This window comes from Arvicola amphibius, chromosome 6 (genome assembly GCF_903992535.2).
Source record: "Arvicola amphibius chromosome 6, mArvAmp1.2, whole genome shotgun sequence".
Classification (NCBI taxonomy): Eukaryota; Metazoa; Chordata; class Mammalia; order Rodentia; family Cricetidae; genus Arvicola; species Arvicola amphibius.
This window is the reverse complement of record NC_052052.2, coordinates 49,073,305-49,092,162: the sequence shown is the minus strand read 5'-3', so window position 1 is coordinate 49,092,162 and position 18,858 is coordinate 49,073,305. Positions and strand designations below refer to the sequence as shown.

At 40.6% G+C, this 18,858-nt stretch overlaps 1 protein-coding gene across 5 annotated transcripts in view; it reads left to right on the top strand.

The window, feature by feature from the left end:
• Patj (PATJ crumbs cell polarity complex component) overlaps nucleotides 1-18,858 on the top strand; it is a 302,434-nt gene that overhangs the window by 97,243 nt on the left and 186,333 nt on the right. For all 5 annotated transcript variants that reach the window (XM_038332714.1, XM_038332713.1, XM_038332717.1 and 2 more), the window contains 3 exons: nucleotides 3,057-3,173; nucleotides 4,880-5,284; nucleotides 13,498-13,621. In XM_038332714.1, the coding sequence (XP_038188642.1) occupies nucleotides 3,057-3,173; nucleotides 4,880-5,284; nucleotides 13,498-13,621 (646 nt within the window). The remainder of the gene's footprint in view (nucleotides 1-3,056; nucleotides 3,174-4,879; nucleotides 5,285-13,497; nucleotides 13,622-18,858) is intronic.

Here is an 18,858-nt window from a genome sequence, read left to right as displayed (position 1 = left end):
CCCTTACATCTTAAATTAACCCATTTATATTCTTCTGTATATCACCTTGAATATAACTGTTTTGACCAATACCTTAGCAGAGTAAAGCCAGGTGGGAAATCTGAACAGAGGTATAGAAGAGAGAAAGAAGGTTGCATCAAGCAGACACCACGTAGCTGCCAAAGGAGAAAGGTGCTGGGACCTACCAATAAGCCACAGCCTCATGGTGCGCCACAAAATAATAGAAATGGGTTAATTTAAAATATAAGAGCTAGCTAGAAATATGTCTGAGTTGTTGGCCAAAAACAGTGTTGTAATTAATATAGTTTCTATGTAATCCCGGTCTCAGCAGCCGGGAAGCAAATGCAAAGTCTCTGCTTCTATGCAAGTTTCTTTTCTTTTTCTTTTTTAATTTTTTTAAACTCAGATTTATTTTATTATTTAAGTGTAGAGGTGTGTGTTTTTTGCATGTGAGTGCAGTACCCACAGAGGCCAGAAGAGGGCATCAGAATCCCTGGAGCTATAGTTAGAGGTGATTGTAAGCCACCCTATGTGGGCTCTGGGAATCAAACTCTTGTTCTGAAAGAGCAGTAAGCAGTCGTAAGTTTCTTAATGTCCTTGACTTACAAGATCAGCAAGTTTCAGGAATGAAGGCAATGTCATCAGATGTGACAGTGATTGCTCACTGCTGGCATGTCTAACCTTGGTTCTGCCACTTGTATTACCATAGTACCTTCAGGTTTCTAAAACAGACTCCTAAGTTCTATGCATATTCCTTATACATAAATGAAAATAAATAATTTTTGCCACCTTCCCAATGCTGTGGCCATTTAACACAATTGTATGCATGTTGTTGCCACCAACCATAATTATTTTGTTGTTACTCCACACCTGTAGTTTTGCTGCAGTCATGAATCATAATGTAAATATCTGATATGCCGGATATCTGATATGTGAAAGGGTCCTTTGACCCCAAACAGGTCTCAACCCATAGGTTAGGAACTACTATTTTAGAATGATGCTAGGTACAATGAACTGAAAACCATATTATTTATTTATTTATTTATTTTGGTTTTTTGTTTTGTTTTGTTTTTGTTTTTGTTTTTCGAGTCAGGGTTTCTCTGTGGCTTTGGAGGCTGTCCTGGAACTAGCTCTTGTAGACCAGGCTGGCCTTAACCTCACAGAGATCCACCTGCCTCTGCCTCCTGAGGGCTGGCTTTAAAGGCATGCGCCACCACTGCCCAGCAGAGACGTTTTTATACGTTCCTGTCACCATGGGTCATCAGCATGTCTGGTGACCCCTGGAACTAGCAACTGTTCTGTAGTTGTCTTGACTTCGTCTTATGGTTTGATGTGCTATGTCATATTACTGTTCTTGACTGTTCCTTAACATTTTGTTGTTGAGGTTCTCAGTGTAAAACAAATACTTGATTATTTTCATCTAGTTTTAAATGAGCATTTACTATACATCACTACATATTTTAAGCCTGTCATATATATTAGAGTCCTCCTCTTGTCATTCTCATTACGAATGAGCCAGTGGAGACACAGAGAGTGGACTAACTTTTCCAAAGTTTTATGATTAGTAACGGGTGGGGTCAAAATACAAACTTGGTGGGGCAGTTTCAAGCCTTGTGTTCCTTCTTAGCTACAGCACTATGTAATCTTGTTCTATAATGATTTCCTGTTTAGTTTGTGTGTACTATCTGAACAGTCATTTGGTTGTGGTAGGTTGCCAGGTGAGTCTCGGGAAACCCATCCTAGCTTTTTGCTGAATAACCCAGTGTGTTCCAGACTGAAAGGTTCATAAGCCTCATAAGAGTCCGCTGGGAGACGTTGAGCTGGAGACCATTGAATTCTTCACAGTCTTCCTCCCAGTGGCTCACCTACATGCTTCTGATGCTGAGTATTTCATTTCACAAATGGTGATCAAGTAGACTAAAAAGAATCAAATATTCTTTGAGTCTTTTATAAAAATGTTTAATAGAATGAGCAAGACTAAGGTCTTTTCATGATTCTAAAATTCTTGTAATATGTGAAATATATTAGCTTGCTACATGATAATAGTTCAGGCACCTCACTGGTTTGGTAGATAGTGGCAGTTATATTCGTGTGTGTGTGTGTGTGTGTGTGTGTAGTGAACAATGTATTGCACTAAATGTTTTTGCATTAGGAACCTGCTATGTGGCCTTTGGACTGCTTTCTACATTTTTGTTGCTGGTGATTGATTCCAGGGCCCTTCTATGCACATACCCTCCCATCATTACATTGTCTTGTTCTTCCTATATTATACACCAGAATGTCTGAATCTAACACCTGTCAGTTACTTTAAATCTTTGAGAATTTAGTCTAGTATATGAGGAAGTAAGAAGAGCCAAAGCCAGGTGGAGCAACAAGACTGTAGATATGTAGCAGGCCAGAATTACTTTCATGTATTTAGCTGTAAAATAACTATCCTCATAAAACTACAATGATACATTGTCATGTTATCCATGTTATCTTTTCTTTTGCTTATCTCAAACATACTGGATTCAAAAAACAATGAATTGGCTTTATAAACTACACTGTGTCTTTGGCACTAGGCAGACCACACTGACCTGGAACCCTTGGCTGTAGAGCTTTCTTTGTGGTTCCAAGGCTGTGCACAATGAGGCCATTTTACCCCACACCCACCTTACTGAGGATTACATGGAATGGTAATTGAGAACGTCAGATTCTGGACTTGTAACTATAGAGTGACTAGTGCTTACTGAGCCTTTCCTCAGCAGAAAGGCACCCTCTATTAGAGTGCCTGTTAATGATTAGCACGTTAGTGGTAAGCCCCTAAGCCTATGCACAGAGATCACGTCATAGCTGTATCTGCAAAGCCTTTTCCTTGATCACTAGTTTTTCTTTAGAGAATACTTAAAGTTAATCAGTTTTGGCCTAAGGTTCATAGTCTTTCCATTGTGGATGAAAGTTTGCTTTGTTCATATTTGCATAGACTTTGTTGAGTGATTGCACTGGATGAGAACTATTGGAGAGAAGTTAAAACTGAAGTTAAAATTTCTTGATCATAAATTGGTTGTTATTTTCAGGAAGGTGAGAAGGAAGGAAGTTGTTTTATTTTACATTCAAACAACAATGAAGACAACAATGAACCTTCAGAAGCTGTTGATGACATACATTCATCTTTAATCCTTGAAGCACCCAAGGTATTTGCTAAATTTATTTGCCTTTTCAGTGATTATTTTTGTAAGTTAAAGTTAATATAAAGACACAAGCTTGTCTCCACTCACTCAGGTAAACAGTTACAAATTAAATACAAGCCCCCCCCCCCATCTCTGTAATCACTGGTATGCCCTACCAGCTTCCTTCTCTTTAATTAGTATTTTTTAACTTAAATTTTTAATTTAGTCTTACATTGTCAGTTTAAATGACAGAAGATGTAAGGCATTTTCGAAAAACAAACACTGGGGTTAGCAGAATGACTCAGTTACGGCATTTACCACCAAACCTGACCCGAGTTCAGTCCTGTAGCCTACAAGGTGAAAGAAGAAAGGTGGGACCCACAAGTTGTCCCCAAACCTCCACACATGTGCTGAGGCACACACCCTTTCCACCCAAATTAATAAAGAAATGTGAAAACATGTTTAACAGAACAAACATTTTTACGCACTATTATAAACCTAAAATTTGGGAGAAAGAATGTATCATTGAAAATAGACATCCATATAAAATCTCATAGAAAATGTAGCTAGACATGCAGCTTCATAATTGAATACTTTCCAAAGTATCTACTCAACCCCCTTTGATACTGTAATCATAGACAGTATATGTTAAGCTTCCCCTTCTATTCCTAAAGTCTACTGTGTTCTTTATTTTACGTGATAACAATTGTTTAGTAACATGCCTGACATATATGTACAGTGTCTCAGGCTGATAGGCAGTCCCATAATGTCCATCACACTTTTAAAAGTTTAGACACTATGTTAAAATTTTATAATCATACTATTTTCAGATATATCCTGTGTCTCTGACTGTTTTGAATCACTTTGTAGTATTGGTTCAGTGTTTCAGTGTGAATTTTCACCATGTGGTGTTGATTTATAAGAAGAAAACAGAGGGGCAGATTGATTGTAGGAATTTACACTAGGTAGTTCTTAATGTGTGGAGCTTACAGTAGGAATGAGTGTTGATCTACAGGGGATTAGGCCTCTGTGCTCAACAGCCACAGGCTCACTAGAGTTAGGACAGAGGCTCAGCAAAAACCACACTGTATTCATTTCTCTTTATCATATTCTCAGTGTAGGTGAAAAATCTTATTTCTGTATTTTGGCTTATTAAAAACAAATTATATTCAAAGTACTTGAGACATATAGTGCTGTATTTCATTTAAGAACATTTTTGTTTTGTTTTTAAGAGCTAGAGGTATAGCTCAGCAGTAGAATAATCTTACCCCAAAATAAAAGAGAATGTGCTTTGAACATTTTTACTTCTTTTGAGATTCTTAGTCTTGACTACAGTGAGCTTTTCAGTCTTTGTTGTCTTAAGTATGAAGTGACTTTGCATTTATGAGTTATGTTTTGTATTAGGGACGAGTTGTGTATTTGATGCAGCATTTTAGCCTAAATACCTGCTGCTGATGGAGAACTGTTGGGTAGCTAGTTATCACATGATGGAGCTGTCAGTTCACCTGGGCAATGCAGGCTTCTGCCTCTTTACTCCACGTCTAATTTCTGAGCCATGCAGAATGAACTGCAGCTTCTTGTTTGGTGATGCAGAAGCTCAGCTGGCTTTCGTCATGAATTGACTAAGGCACTGTACTGCAGTTAGGTTGACACTTTTTCGGGTTGAGGTGTATCGTGCAACTTTAAGACAAATGGAACTTAACATTTTTTTAATAAACTTTTATTTACAGGGATTTAGAGATGAGCCATATCTTGAAGATCTTGTGGATGAACCATTTCTAGATATGGGAAAGTCTTTGCAGTTCCAACAAAAAGAAATGGACACCAGCTCAGAAGCCTGGGAAATGCATGAATTTTTGAGCCCTCCACTGGAGGGAGGGGGCGAGGAAAGAGAGATGCTTGTAGATGAGGAATATGAACTCTATCAAGATCACCTCCGGGCCATGGAGTTACACCCACTACCACACATTCAGGAGGTCAGGCATGCACCTTCCAGGCAGGAACTCCAGGTTGGCACACAGTGGCTGCATGCTAGCCTCTCAGGAGATGAGGCACCCGAGTGTCAAGATCCAGAGTCTGGGCGGAGTTTATATTCCCAGGAAATGCAGCAGTGCAGCTACAACACTGCAGACATGGTATGACTCCATCCATCCATCCTCCATCCCTCCTGCTCTGACCTCTCCTACTCGTGTTACTTCTACAGATACAGTGGAAATGAAATGGGCTTGGTAAGCTAGGATGGCTTACAAGATGCACTCCCAAGAGTGTAGTGAGCACATGAAGTCATCCTGTTCATATTACATCACTTCTCTGCAATCTGTGCGCTGTGGTTACCTTGCAGGTTGAGTGGGTTTTCACTGTTCTCTCTCTCTCTCTCTCTCTCTCTCTCTCTCTCTCTCTCTCTCTCTCTCTCTCTCTCTCTCTCTCTCTCTCTGTGTGTGTGTGTGTGTGTGTGACATTTTTCTTCTAATTTCTCAGTTTAGTAAAGAGTTCTTTTAATCATTAAGATTTTCTTTTAAATTCCCTTAGGGAAATATGGCTATATGTTTCTTGTGTAGTATATTTGTCAGGACAAATCAAAGGAAAATGAGCTCAAAGTGTAATATTGTTTATATCTGTTCTGGGCACAGCATTCTCCATGCTTGTTTGTGATGCATCAGTAGTGTTTCAGGTTTGTGACTACCTATTTACAACTTGGCAAGAAGCATTACCTTTTAATAGGCTTATCCTTACTATTATATTAACAGTAAACTTGATTTTTAAATAAAATTATAGTTAATTAGTTGCCTATTGAATTTTTAATTTTTTTAATTTGTTTATTTTTTGGCCTGAATTAATTTTCAAACAAATGAGAAGAAAGTTAGTATAGATGGTGTTTTTGCTTATTTAGTTCAGTTTTAGTTTCATTGTGTGTATAAGTATTTTGCCTGCATGTGTATATGTGCACCATGCCCATGACTGTTACGTGGAGTGGCTCAACAGGATGTCAAGTCCCCTGGAACTGGATTTACAGATGCTTGTGAGCTGCCATGTGGACTCTGGGAATTAAACTACGATCATCTGCAAGATCAGCAAGTGCTCTTAACCAGTGAGCCACTTGCCTGCCCTAGAGGGTATTTTTTAAAGGCATGTTGGTATTGCGCTCTCAGATAGGCCCCTGCTCCCTGTGCTCAGTCTGATCCCTTTCTATGTGTTGAGCAAAGCAAGTGGAAATTGGGCCTTTTCCTTTGCCTTCCTTGGACATTTTGTCTCTTTCGCTCCTGAAAATCCTGTGGGTCCCCCTGCTGGGCAAGGTGCTATCCTAGCTATATTAATAAAGCCTCAAGGATTCCCCACAGCAGAAGGTTCTGAGTAACCTACCAGGTAACAGATATTTTTAATTTGTAAATGATCTTGGATATGGGAAATAGTGACACAGTTGCCTGGTATACTCTAGTGACAATGGCTTTCTCTCTTTGCCAACCTTTCCCTGGATCCTAAGTGTTCAGTTTCATTCTGACTATTCTTAATACACAAGCATACTAGAATTAGAGATTACTGAACATGTGCATACATTCTAGCTGTGGCTGCTTTTTCTCATAAAAAGAAATTTGTTTAAATAAAAGACAATTTGAAATATTGGTCTCTTTCAAGACAAGGGAAGAAATACAAAAATAAATATTCAGAATATTTACTCCATATATTTAGTCAAACATTCATATCTTAAAAGTTGTATTGAGTTAAACTTTTGCATATATGCATCTTTAATTGTAATTTCATTCAGAGTATTTCAATATATATTTAATGCCTATCTCTGTTCACAACAATCACTTTCAGATCATTCAACACTTTCCCGAATCCATCATCTTCATTTTTATGTAGCTTGTTTGAGATACAGCAGTTCTTTAATTTATACTTGTTAGTTTTCTTTTGACTACTGTGATAAAACACACTAACGAAGGGCAGCTTAGAACAGGAAATGTTTGCTCCTGCATGTGTTTCCAGCCCACAGTCCATCAAGGCAGGAACTGAAGCAGAAATACTGCTCGTTGGCTTGCTCTCTGGCTCATACTCACCTAGCTTTATATACAGCCCAGATCATCTGACTGGAAAGCTGAGGGCCTAGATCTTAAGCTTCAAGAGCAAGAGTGCACTGGGAATGGCTCCAGGCTTTGAAACCTGAAAGCTCTCCCACAGCAAAGCCACATGTCCTAAACCTACCCACATAGCACTACCAAAAGGGGATCAGATGAATATTCAACCATCTGAGCTTTGGGACGTCCTCATTGAAACTAGCCCAGTGCCTGGCTTCTGTCTTGTTTCCCTTCCTAATTTAGTCATTCTTCTTATTATAAACCATTTTCTTATATAGAAAGAATAACTTAGACCTCCAAATAAAAATCAGCCTTAAGAACTGGTCCATTTTCACACATAAACTGTTGAGGTTGTAGATTAAAATAGCCAAATATGTGTTTATAGTATTTACCCTTAACCATTCATATTTCAAAATCTATAAAGTGTTAAGTTTTCACCTTGAATTATATGAATTAATGTTATAGGACATATTAATGAAGATTATTTCAGCTCTAATATATTCTGAAAAACTACCACTTGATTCTCTTCAAATAATTTCATGTTCTACAGTAATGGCAGGGTAGGCTTTGGATCTTTATTTGCTTCTCAGTAGTGATAGATTTTGTAAGGCCTTATTTGCAATATACAAATAATACCCAAGAAATTCAAATGTTGATCCTCCACTACCCATATATTCTTATTTTAGTTAAGAAGTGAATCATCAAAGTTTCTGGACTCTTCCCCCCCCAAAAAAAAATTGTGTTAATGTCTATGTTTTCTACCTTTTTGGTATATAGGTTGGTGACATTAAATACAGTTACACTGTTGTGTAGCCACCATCTCTGTCCATCCCAGGACCCCATTAGAAACACTGAGGCCACCAAACAATAAGTGCCCTCCCCTTGCCCATCATTCCCTGGCACTAACTGTAATTCTGTCTTCTGTTTAAGAATTGACTATTACATGGGGTGGTGGTGGCACACGCCTTTAATCCCAACACTCCAAAGGCAGAGACAGGTGGATTTCTGTGAGGTCAAGGCCAGCTTGGTCTACAGAGCAAATTTCAGGACAGGCTCCAAAGCTACACAGAGAAACCGTGTCACAAACAATCAAAAAAGACAGGAAATTGTGAACATTATCATTATATGTCTGGTTTGCTTTACTTATCATAAGCTCCTTATGGTTCATTCATGTTGCAGTATATGTCAGACATCCTCATTAAGGCAGAATAATTTACCCTGCATGTCTCAAAAGGAAATCTGCCGCTTTCGGGTTAGACCTAGGAGAATATCAGTTAAAGTGAGAGAAGACATTAACAGAGAACAAGGAAAAGTTTTTGTAGAAAGAACAAATAAGTTTGTTTGGGAAACACAAATGAACTTTTAGGTGACAAACCTGAGATGCGGGAATTTGTGGCAGTATTTATTTCTTTAGGTGTCAGTGGTGCTTGTAGACAGAAGTTTCTGTTCCGCCCGGTTCCGTAGCCATTCAGTCCCAAATAAACATGCAGAGACTTATATTGGCTATAAACTGTTTGCTCAGGCTTATTACTAACTAGTTTTTACAACTTAACCCTTAATTCTTATCTATGTCTAGCCACGTGCCTTGGTACCTTTTCTCGGTGAAGCATTTTCTTTTTCTTTTTTATTTTATTTGCATTGCTCTGGGAGAGCAGCGAGTACTTTGAAGTGTTGAGCCACCTCTCCAGCCCTCAGTGAAGCAGTCTCATCTTGCTTCCTCTGCATCTTTCTCACAACCACGTCTCCGCCTTTCCTCCTCCCACAATTCTCTTAGTCTGGTTGCCCTGCCTATACTTCTGCCTGGCTAGTGGCCAATCAGTGTTTTATTAAACCAGTATGAGTGGCAAATCTTTACAGTGTCCAAGAGCATTATCCCACAGGAGGCGCTACCATCTTCAGGCGTGCATGTGTATTAGCCTACTGTTACTTCTGGGCGTAAACCCAGTTTCCTTGACATGTGACAGCTTATTTCCCACAAGTGGCTTCTTGCCATCCCCTACCCCATGCCTTTGCCCTTTTTGAGACAGGGTCTTACTGTGTAGACCAGGCTGTCACCAGCCCTGGAATCAACATACCTCTGGTTCTCAGGTGCTGAGCTCATAGGCATGTGTCACCAGCTGAAGCTGCTGCTTTCAGTCATGTGAGGAAAGTTCTAAAGAAGGGATCTTTTTGTATCTTCAAAATATGTGGTATCTTTACCTTAAGGTCATGTTTGTAGCAACTCACAGTTTCTGAGAATGTTCACACATATGCCACATTTTAGATTTCCACATAGGTATTGGGTATTGTACCCGGGTCCTCTAAGAGCTGTGATGCCTTTAGCTACTGAGCCATGAATGGGGCCAGGATGTTGTTCTTCAGTGACAGGATCCTGAGAAAGAGGACAATGCGATCAGAAGATAATGATAGAAGATAAAGTCTGGGACTGGGAGGTCTTGTACAAGCTAGTTCTTAGACCAAACTAGTTTATTACTATTTCTAGGGCAGAAACGGGATAGGGAAAGCAGTGTACCATACAATGGGACTAAGTCAGCAGGAAGCTAATTAAACAGTGTTGCACAAGGGCATCACAGGGTATCTCAAGAGCATTATAAATTAAGCACACAGCAATCTTGGGACCAGAACCAAATGTGGTAGGTTGATTGGGTTCTTGGGATCTGAAGCCACAGTTCCCCCAAGGCTCTGGCCTCAGGCCATTACCAGCTTTGCCAGTCATATTTTGGTTTTAGAGATGGAGATGTTTCTTCTCTGTATGTAAGAGCCTCAGGGAAAGCCTAGGTTGATCAGTCCAGCCCTCAATAGAGCCATGTCTCCACTCCTCCACACTTACTGTTCATGGATAATGTTACTGTAAGTATTGATGTATGGATAAATACCTCTTCAAGTTTTGTTTTCAGTTCTCTTAAGTTGCCAGTCAAATCATAATTGGAAATTCTCCAAAGGATCTTGGTGTTTATTTGGGAATAACAGCATTACTTTGGAATTGCATAGGTCACAGTGACCAGTAAGCATTTTCAATTACTCCAAAGCAGGTTTTTAAGAGAGAGAAATTGCAATTATAGTCTATTGAGTATGAAGTTCGTGGACTTGAAGTCCTAAAGCAGGAGCTGGCCCAGCTTATTAGTGGAAATGCTTAGTAGGCAAGTATTCTGGCAGAAGTCCCCTGCCTGAATTACTGCAGAGTTGACAAATGAAATCTGCATGTTTGTGGGGCATGTAAAGCATTGGTGTGAATGAAGGTGACACTTAGGAATGCGTTGGGAATAGTTGAGCACGGTGGGACATGGGGTATATGAGCCAGGTGTTTGTAATCCCCTCATTTGGGAGGTGGAGGCAGTGCATTAGTTACTGACCTTTGTCCTGGGAGAGGATAGACGCCTCTATCTAAGATGGCTGCTTTGGCTCATGGTTTCAGAGCAATTTCTACCTATTTATTATAGCAGGGAAGGCACAATGGTGAGAACAGTTCTTGGTGGCAGGAATATGTGGGAAAAACTTGTTCAGTGGTGGTGTGAACTGGGAACAGAAAACACAGGCTTGGAGCCAGAGGTGGCTGAAGCCCTTGGAGACTCCTCCCTAGTGATCAGCTGCTCTCAGCCAGGGCCTGCCTCCTTAAGGCCTTAATGGTCTGTAAGGACATTTCAGATTTAAAACAGCACTCTGGCTGGCTGTGAATTCTATGTTCTCTTGCCTTAGACTTCTTTGAGTGTTGGGGTATAGAGCTGAAATCACAGACGTGCACCACCACACCTAGCTTATTATGACTTTGATTTGAATTTCATTAATTAGTGATTAGTAATGTTAAGCATGTTTTTATGTGCTCATTGACCCAATATGTTCTGTGCAAAAACCTACAATGCAACCATCTGCCCATTTTTTAAAGGTCTTGTTTTTTTTATGTTTGTTTGTGGGTTTTTTTTTTTTGCTTCAGGATTATTTATCAGAATGACAATATATTCATTTTTTCTCTCTGTTTATAAAAAACCCAAATTCAATTTTCTAAAGATTCTACCATTCAAATTGCTTTACTGAGGGCTGGAGAGCTAGTTCAGCAGTTAAGGGCACTGGTTGCTCTGCTAGAGGATCCGTGTTCAGTTTCAGTACCTACTAGGCAGGCACCAAGGTGCACAGATCATTCAGGCAAAACACCCAAACACATAAAATAAACATAATAAAATTCCAAATCTTCTTTACTGAAATCCAGATTTGGGATGGTTTTTCTTGCTTACCAGTTACCGTTCACAGAATTGCCACTGACTGTATCAAATATTGCAAAATATTTTCCTTTCTTTTTAACTACTGCCTTCCATCTCCTTGTTTCTCTGATAAGTTATTGCTCCTTTTATTCCAGTCAGACAGACAATCACACCTTACTTCTTGTCACCTCCATGTAATATTTGAGTTGCCTGGTGCATTGTCAGCTCCACTGGGCTCTGTGTTACCATGATTTGTTTTGTTTGGGAAAGCTGCCAGGAATTAGCCTAGCAGTGTGCCTTCTCTATCACTGAAGTCTGAGTATTATAATTTTATAGAAAGTAGATCATTAGAAAATCTAAACTTCTGGCCAGGCGGTGGTGGCACACTCCTTTAATCCCAGCCCTCGGGAGGCAGGCAGATCTCTGTGAGTTTGAGACCAGCCTGGTCTACAAGAGCTAGTTCCAGGACAAGCTCCAAAAAAGCAACGGAGAAAAAAAAAGGGAATAAAATATAAATTTCCTATTTTTATTTGAACCATCAAAATCTAAAATCTCCAACAATAAAAAACAGTAGTACCCTGCATGGTGGTACATTTTTGTAATTCCAACAGTCAAGAGTTGGAGGTGGGAGTATCACAAATTGAGGTTATCTAGGCTTATAGAGCTGGACTCTGAATGCAAAAGGTAAAACCAAAGATGTTTTTCACTTTCACAAAATGCTATTCACTTAAATTAGTTAAATATATTTATATAGTGAACATAAATTTTTAATTTATACTCAGAAATTTATGACGATTTATATTCTATATCTGTGTCTATGAGCTTCTATAACAAACTTACCATTTACTGAACTGACTTTCTAACATCAGAAATTTATATCCTACCTTCTGGAGGGTGAGAGATCTAAGGCCGATGTGTCAGTACTTCGATGCTTGGGAAGAGCTCGATTTAGGATTTATAAGTAGAAGTTTCTATAAGGAGTCATCTAGAAATTTTCATTGGGCCTTTTCTTTCAGGTCTCTGATTTCCTTCATAAAGGCTTGGCTTCCATGACCTGATCACCTTGCTGGAGGCCTGCCTCCTAGAATCTCTGCTTGGGAGCTGTGGGGACAGACAGATCCTGTTTCCAACTGTGCAGAGCCCTGAAGTTAAACTGCATTAAGATAGATCAACAAGAGAAAAGAATACATACTTATATCAAAAGTTTATATAGCACAGGAGCACATTTGGAAAAACCAAAGAAGCTATAGAGTCAGTTACTGAGATATGTAGTTGCCAATAAATAATATGTTGTGAAAGTATAACTTAGTGTTAGGGGGAGGTTTAAGGTTTCCAATTTTTATGCTTGAAGATGAAAATGTTGCTTTCCCTTTTCCTTCATGGAGAATTCACAAGGGGATTCTTATTCTGCCTTCTCGTAAGAAACAGCTGCAAAGTCAAAGCTGTCCTTCTGTACCTGCCGTGTTTCAATTGCCTTCACTTTAAGGTCTGTATCTCACTATTTAACCCCTTTGAGTGTTTTGATTTCATATAGAACTTTGGGGAAGACACAAGTGTTACAGCACTGCAACAGAATGTAACTTTAAAAACCTGTAAAAGGCGTGCCCATAAAGGGAAGATGGGAGAGAAGGACACTAAGTCACCAGCAGTGTTTGTCATGTGCACCTATAATCCAGTTGTTGGAAGGCTGAGCGTTCAAGGCCAGACTGGGCTACTCAGTGAGACCCAAAAGCTGAGCGCGATAGCAGTGACATTGTGGTGTCAGAAGAACACATCTAGGATGCTATATAGGACCAACTGACTTGATTGATGGCCAGGTCTTTTATTTGTCTGCTCTGAAATATGCTCATTCATATCCATTTGTTAATGCTTAAAATCAAAACTTACTAAATATCCAGGTGTCTGTGTGTGGGCTCATGCAGCACTTGCAGCTCCTGACAGGATAACCCCCCAGGGGGACGTGGTATGTGCAGAAACTTGCAGTCCCAGTTTTCCATGTATTGCTGCCTGGTTAGAACAACATTATGGTGTTCTCATTGCTTCTTATCATGCTAAATTTCTGGCTGTCTTTCTTTCAAGATGGAAGAAGCATTTGGCCTTGATTCCCGGCAGTCCATACCCTCCTCTGAAGGAAATGGTCAGCGCGGCAGATTTGATGAAATGGAGCATCTTCACCCACTAACAAACAACAGCCTGGATTTAGGTTTGTGGGTTTGTTTCTTATACACAAGTTAGATTATTTGCAGACCTTGTGCTTTATGTACAATGCATTGTACTGTCACATTTACATTCATCATGCTGTTTTTAATTTCTTGGAATTAAAACATAATTAATTTGTTTCCTCCTTCTCTCTCTCCAATCCCTTCCATGTCCTCATTATGATCTTTTGCATTTAAAACTGTTTATCACTTAGTCTGAGTCAGAGCAACTTTGGCTGAGATTTCAACTGGATCTTTCAATTTCTGTGTACTGAGAAGGCTGCTTATTTTATGCCTCATTCTGCTTTGTATCACAGCACAGATTGGAAGGGAGACTACTCCCTTACATGAACTACGTCTCTCCCAATATATGTTAAAGTCTCCGATGCCATTAAGTGGAATTGCTAGCTCATTGGATGGGGCTGTTAAATATTAATAAAGAGGTGAATATTTAAACATTTATGAAGCATTTTCTTCATCATAAGTTATAGTTGTTTCTAGTACATTAATAACTTAGGTTCCATTAAAGAGTTCTGAATGTATTATACCTCTCTTTGCCACTCTAGAATAGCAATTTTTATATACTTTTGAAGCCTCAACTTTAAAAGATTTTTTTTTTATTCCTCCAACTGTGAAATGCTGGCTGTTGTTATACTATTGAGATTATGGTAAGGCTGTTCAGTCCCCTCCTCAGGGACTCAGAGCTGTTCAGGATCTGTGCTGCTTTTCACTGTTAGATTTTGTGTTCGGAAAAGCTCTCTGTGTTAACACTGCACGTATCAGACATGTAAGGGAGACAGTTTGGTGTGAGGTCACAAGTGTGTTCAGTGGCATCTACAAAATGGAGCCCTGATGGCAGTTAGAGAAAGCTGTGCTGTGATGATGCTGGTTTGCCCCTGTGAGTGCCCAGAGTAGGCAGTCACTATGGAACCCTATGATTAGATGAGTCTCTGCAGTTTTTCAGGCTCATAGCTGGGAGAAAATAAAGCTTTAATCTCCCCAACCTATAGGAAATCTACTTTTTTAAGTTCTTCCCGTTTCCTTGGTTCTTTGATTAATGATACTTGTTCACAGTGTATGACAAGAGTATACAGACCACACTGGCCTCTTCACTGTCACTGTTCCATAAGTGTCTTAGCATTGCTTGGAGCCATAGTGTCCCTCCCTCCCTCCCTCCTTCCCTCCCTCCCTCCCTCCCTCCCTCTTTCCTTCCTTCCTTCCTTCCTTCCTCCTTCCCTCCTTCCCTCCCTCCTTCCCTCCTTCCTTCCTTCCCTCCCTCCTTCCTTCCTTCCCTCCCTCCCTCCCCCCTTCCTTCCCTCCCTCCCTCCCTCCCTCCCTCCCTCCCTCCCTCCCTCCCTCCTTCCTTCCTTCCTTCTTTCTTTCCTTCCTTCCTTCCCTCCCTCCCTCCCTCCTTCCTTCCCTCCCTCCCTCCCTCCTTCCTTCCTTCCTTCTTTCCTTCCTTCCTTCCCTCCCTCCCTCCCTCCCTCCCTCCTTCCTTCCTTCCTTCCTTCCTTCCCTCCCTCCCTCCCTCCTTTCTTCCTTCCTTCCTTCCTTCCTTCCTTCCTTCCTTCCTTCTATCGTTTATTACCATTAGATCAAATCTTCCAGCTATATTTCTGCATGACTGTGCATGGATGCAAACTTTCCCCACAGGTTTGGGTCTTCATTTCAAAGGCTCTATGCCATTTAATATTTTTGGTGTGTATTAATTATACATAATGGATTATATTATGATATTTCAAACAGATGTGTAATGGATTTTGGTCATATTCACCTCCATTACTCTCTTGTCCCCCTCTCATTCCTGTTGATCCTCTTCTTCTTTCCAACTGTTCCCTTTCTTCTTATATGACTTTTTTCCCCAGTGATCCATTAAAATTCATTAGGTTTTCTTACAGAAGCATGGATGGGCCATTATTTATTGGAGCATAAATACTGAAGAAAATGACATTCCCTCTTCTGTAAACAGCTGTCTGTAGATTCTCAGAGAGGAGTTGGGGGAACACCATCCAATTTTGCAAGGCCCTAGGTAGTTGTTCTTGAGAATATCATTTGGGACTGTTGTTAAAGTTATATATCGTGATGTGTCCTTGCTCAGAAACCATTCATAAGCACATACATCAGGGAGTGCTGTGATAGGCATGACTGGATAGGTGCTCACTGTGCTGGGCTAAGAAGATATTGATATGGGCTGACACACATCACAGCAGCATGTGTCCTAAGTTGATCCCATTCTTTTTTGTATTTTTCTCTTGAGAACTTTACTCAGCAAATAACAGGCCCTGTTTGAATACCAGGCTCTCCTATACTAAACTGGTAATCTGCTGGTAGCTTCTTCAAGCCCCTCTTTCCTCAGTTGTAAAGTCAGATTAGATCTGAGAGGCTCTGAACGCCATTCAGATTTATATTCAATTGTGCACTCTGTCAGTAACAAATGATCTCAGATTTATAGGACAGTTAATTTTAAAATCATGTGTTGATAGCTTGTGTGTAATGAGCTATTCATGATCCTGTGATTAATCCAAAATAGTGACTTTAGGCTTTGGATGTGACTCAGTGGTAATAGAGCACATAATGGTCTCATCACCAACATAAAAGAAACAACAGCAAAAGCATACAAACAAAATGTTCTTCTTTAGCATACTCACATTCTCCATGGAGTGTGAAAGCAAACTTGTAAACGAACATAATTCATACTGAAAGGCAGGAAGATGAATTCTAAATGAGGAATACAATCAGTGTATCAGTGTTCCGAGACTCCAGGGAGGAAACAGCTCCATCTCCATTGTGCTGCCCACTCCAGAGGGGTTTCTGTCCTCTGTCCCTTTCCAGACCTGTCTCTTGCTGTGAGCTGAGTTTCTGAGGGGTGAGGCTTGTCTCTGACTCTGTTACCACAGTGTGCAGAGAAATAGAATCTGTCAAGTGAGAAGGCAACATGCTACTCACGTGTAATTGCTCAACACATCACCTTAAGTGTTTCTCTTGCTGAATTATGCAACCACCTGTTTTCTCTGCTCAAGCACTTCTTGCTTTTTCTTCATACCATTCTGTTCTTGCTCTCACCAAGTATAAAGCTTTGGAAAATTTTCCCCATTCCTTTTCTATAAGCATTAACTTCTAGGGACCTTTTTTAACCTCCTTGTTTTTGTAACCTTTGTGCCCATTATAGCCATAACTAACAGTTGTATAGGCCTCCAGGACATGATCTGTTTTGTGGGCGGGTGGGTGCTCTGAGCACAAGGTGAACAGCTCTGTAAAGAATGGGACAGGCACTGTACGAGATGAGGAGTGGGCATTTGTGTACCAGCGAAAGGCAAGAGAGATGGCCTGTGGCACCGGGCTGGAGAAGCTGTGACTGACCGGCACTCACTGCACAGCAGAGCAGCGACGGTGGGAAATTGCTGGGCGAGTGGAGCCTTTGCCGCTTACAGCCGCTGCCTGGTTGGAGCCTTTGCCGCTTACAGCCGCAGCCTGGGCTCTGCCCACCTCTGCTCCCACCCATGCATTTCAGGTGCACAGGTGATTGGAGCTGTCGGGCGCCATTTTGACTACCACACAGAAATGAGGTCCAAGCAGTTGGCAGTGGAGGTATCTGGGGATGGGAAAGGCAACTGAGCATGATAGTTCTAGTCACCCCTCTCTGCTGCATTGCCACTTGATTAGACCTGTTTTGTAGTCTCTGAACAAGATCAAAAGCCATAGGAGTGGTCGTTTACTGAAGTTGTTCAAGGTGAAGTGTGGCTGATGTTCGCAGGAAAAGGTGGTGCAGAGTCTGTGATTGACAAGTCAGTTCTGCTTTTCTCGTAAGTCAAGCATCTGAAACACTATAGAGAACAGATTCAAGGAAGGCAATTGGCGTAAAATTCCTCATGCTCTCACAAACATGAGGACAGCCTGGCTGAGAGTTTATATTGGGTCCCTAGATATACTGTAGTGATGAATAAACCTATGTTAATGTGGGTGCAGGCCTCTAAACAGACCACAGTGCCTCAGTTTGCCTTGTTATTCTTTTATTGAGCAAACAAAGAAGAAACGGGTGGCATTTTGGACTGTCTGTCTTACACATTTCAGGAAGGGAAGGTCCCTATGTTGGATTCTGGTACAGATAAAGCAATTCTGAGAGTTCAGAATAAAGGTATCCATTAAATAAAAGAAATCAGGAGGCTGAGGCACAGGCACAGTGGTAGATCACTTGCATGGCCTGCCTGAGGACTAGGGTGTGACAGGCAGAAACATGGAGTTGGAAACTGTTTGGACCCTACCCCGACAACCTAGTTCAGGATGGAAGAAGGGTTTCATATTGGTTTCCTGTTGTCTCTGTAAGAACTCTGCAGCATAATGAGGGTGGTGGGGCCCACAAGACAAACCTGTGCTTGCAGGGCACAATAGGCGGGACAAGTAGGGCAGGCAGGGCAAGTAGAGAAAGTACATCTACTGGAGAAGCTTCAGTTGCAGGCTTCTTTCAGTTGTATTTTGGTTTCAAAGCTTTCCTCTTTCGGCTCCCATACTGTTTGACCTGTTTCTGAGCAGCAGTGCTTTTAGTTTTGGTGACAAATTAAAATACTCTTTGAGATCCATTCTTTTCTAATCAAGTCACTTCCTCACACAGTCTCCTGTACCTAACACACATGGAGCCTTGAATAATGTCCCTACCGTTCTCTTAGTTCCTGACTATTTGTCTGAGGGCATCATAACTTTCTGTACTGTCAATTACTTGGTTTTCTTACCGAGAACTTAAGCCTCTGAGCACCAGTCCAGCTGCTCATTCTACCTTTCCCCACTAGAATGTTAGCTCCGTGCAGCAGGAGCTTTATTGGTTTTGTTCACTTGGTTGTTTCTTCATCGGTTTCTGACAAGTAGTAGATACTCCACATATGAGTGAATATTTGAGTCACAACTGCCTGAATTTGAAGCTCGCAACCACTTGTAACTCCTCACATTTTGTACAGTGGTAAATAAAACACATTGAGTCTTTTTAAAAATTACGTCTTACTTAACTTCTGAAAGAAATGTTTTAGGAGGGTATACAAATTAATTACCTTTAACAATTTTTTTCACATTTATTTGTGTACGTGCACACTCATGCTTGGTCATGGGAGTCAGAGGCGGTACTCTCCTTTTATCATGTCACACGGGTTCCAGGGATTGAACACAGATTGGAAGGCTTGGTGTCAAGCATCATCCCACTGACCATGGCCCCTAATAATAATCTTGATGAAAATATGTATCATATTTCATATCA